The sequence below is a fragment of the Hordeum vulgare genome, chromosome 5H (assembly GCF_904849725.1).
Source record: "Hordeum vulgare subsp. vulgare chromosome 5H, MorexV3_pseudomolecules_assembly, whole genome shotgun sequence".
Classification (NCBI taxonomy): Eukaryota; Viridiplantae; Streptophyta; class Magnoliopsida; order Poales; family Poaceae; genus Hordeum; species Hordeum vulgare.
This window is the reverse complement of record NC_058522.1, coordinates 460,945,654-460,948,113: the sequence shown is the minus strand read 5'-3', so window position 1 is coordinate 460,948,113 and position 2,460 is coordinate 460,945,654. Positions and strand designations below refer to the sequence as shown.

Here is a 2,460-nt window from a genome sequence, read left to right as displayed (position 1 = left end):
TCAAAAAAGACATGATTGACAATAAGTGAGCGGTGAAAGCGACATCAAATGTTGTGATGTAATATTTAAGCATTTTTCTTAAAATTTATACTAGTGTTGCATGTGACTATTTAAACGTCTTTTCCCTTTGCATACGGCTATTTGACCTTGTGGACTTGAAAAAAGTTTCAAGAAAAGTCGGATGTATGCGCCCACACTGTAACTTATAGCATAGTAAAGTCGTGCCCGGGCATATCCATTTCGCCCGCGCTGTTCTTGCATGTATCAAACGACAAATGTGTAACTGACTCATAAAACACCCCTATTTCGCCCCTCCAATGAAGCGTACGCATCGCCCATGCACTGTGAGCGTCGTCACGTTCCTGGAACCCAAGGCTGGAAACATGCGTGCCACATTTATTAGGAACCTCTCTCGTCTTGCTAGTCATCGATCCATCCATGGATCATGGACCATCACCCTCTTCGCTCCACGTACGGCAGATCTAGATGCTACGCCTTGACGCACATTCCGCGTCCACGTCCATCCATCCGTCCGTCCATCCCATGCACACGCGCAGTTCCCTCACACACCATCGCTTCCGACCCTCAGTTCCTCCTCACTCATCACCAGTCTCCCGGCCGCGGCCAGCCTCGCTCCCTCCCCCAATATCCCGCTATATAACTCCCAGACCCACACACCACTCATCACTCACCTCACAACACACCAGCGCCAAGTACATCCATTGGCCACCCACCCACCCACACACGACCTCCACCACCACTCCCCGAGCAGCTAGCAGAAGAGTCCGAGCGAGCGACCAGCTGCCACCGCTCCTCCCCTAGAGTGCACTCAGGCGAGCTAGTCTGCCTGCGGCGGCCTGCCGGTGCGCACCCGGGGAAGGGGGAGCTTGCCGGCCAGGGGGGGTCGTGAGGACAATGCATGGCATTTGTTAACATGTACAACCCGGAGCACCACCAGTCGTCCTTCATGGCGCCGCGGATGTCCTTCTCCAGCGACTTCGCGCTGGAGCCGCCGCCCGCGTCGGCGCTGTCGGCGCGCGGGCCCGGGGACGCCGACTTCGAGTTCTCCGTCGGCAGCCGCCCCATGATGGCCGCCGACGAGCTCTTCTCCAAGGGCCGACTCCTGCCGCTCCGGGAGGCCCCGCACGGCCAGGCGGGCCGGCCGACGACGCTGCGCGAGGAGCTGCGCACCGACGACCGCCACGGGCGCGCGCCCCGCGCGCCCAACATCCGGTGGAAGGAGCTGCTCGGCTTCAAGAAGGCGAACAAGAAGGCCGCCGCCGCCGATGCTGGCGCCGGCACGTCGTCGGCCGAGGCCCACACGGTAATTAGTTAGCCACGTCCGAGCTTATAGCTTATGCAGTTAAGCACCCAAGTAGTAGAGTAGAGTAGCAGCACCCTGCGTCGTACGCCCCGCGATAGTGGTATGCATTGTCCCATCTGCCCGTCGCATTGACATTTTCCGAATCTTCAGAACCACCTGCAGCTGCAAGAGCCTACAAGAGCTCTCACTTGCTCGTACTATCTAGATTCTAGAGTACATTTTCCCTGCATCCAGGGATTGAGTTCTCAAAGTTTGGAGCCGGGTATAACGCATCGCACATGTGTACTTGGCAACAGAACATGCACACCACACCAGCTAAGCTTGCACAGAATTTTAGCGCTTAGCGGTTGTTTGTCGGTTTTATTAGTGACAGCAAATGCGTGCAACATTTTCAGGATCTTGGAGGGCAAGGAGGCACGAGAGATCAGTGAAGCGGCAGCCAAGATTCATTTACCAAGCGAAATGGGGACATGCATGATTAGGCAACTAGTCTGTGTGATTGGGTGGTGATTTGCCTTTCAGCTTGAAGCACGTCCATCATGCATCCACTCGTTGAAGATCAGCTAGCAGCCCAATATATATCGATGAGCGCTTCATTGGAGGAGCAAGCAAATTGAACGGGAGGCCATGCATGCATTCATGCATCAATGTGCATTTCATTTTACCGCCTGCTTGTTACCCTTTTTAATGTTCTTCTTCTTATTATTATTTTGGTGTAGTAAAAGGGGATTTTTGCTCTTCAGCTGTTGGTGTGGTCGCCTGCGGGTGGATGCATGGCTGCATCGCAATCGCATGTAGTAGTGGTCAAAGTAGTAACTCCTCTCTAGTCTAGTCTAGTGTAGCTGCGGCTCTGAATGTTTTGTATCGGAAGGGGCCAGTTAAATGCAGCGGTGGTGGTAGTATTTTTTCTTCTCACACATGGCGATGGTGTGGTCCTCGTAGTACGTGCCCGTTGTGCGCTAGCTGTTCCCATGCTTGTCTGCTATCGCCACGCCGGCCTCCTGCCCTCGCTTTGAATCCCTCGTCTACAAAAATCCTTGCATGCGGCCTTGAGTTCAATGAAGCCAGGCCATTGCTTTCGATCGACACTCTGCCGTCACATGCATATGCATGCATGCTGCCGGTACAGAAGTGCA

The 2,460-nt window shown here is 54.3% G+C and overlaps 1 protein-coding gene across 1 annotated transcript; it reads left to right on the top strand.

Annotated features, from left to right (window-relative positions):
* Positions 1 to 668: 668 nt before the first annotated feature.
* On the top strand, positions 669 to 2,226 carry LOC123395401. The gene is made up of 2 exons (XM_045090390.1): positions 669 to 1,324; positions 1,720 to 2,226. The coding sequence occupies exons 1-2, from the start codon at positions 920 to 922 to the stop codon at positions 1,753 to 1,755; spliced, it is 441 nt and encodes a 146-aa protein (XP_044946325.1). The 5' UTR covers positions 669 to 919; the 3' UTR covers positions 1,756 to 2,226.
* The last annotated feature ends 234 nt before the right edge of the window (positions 2,227 to 2,460 follow it).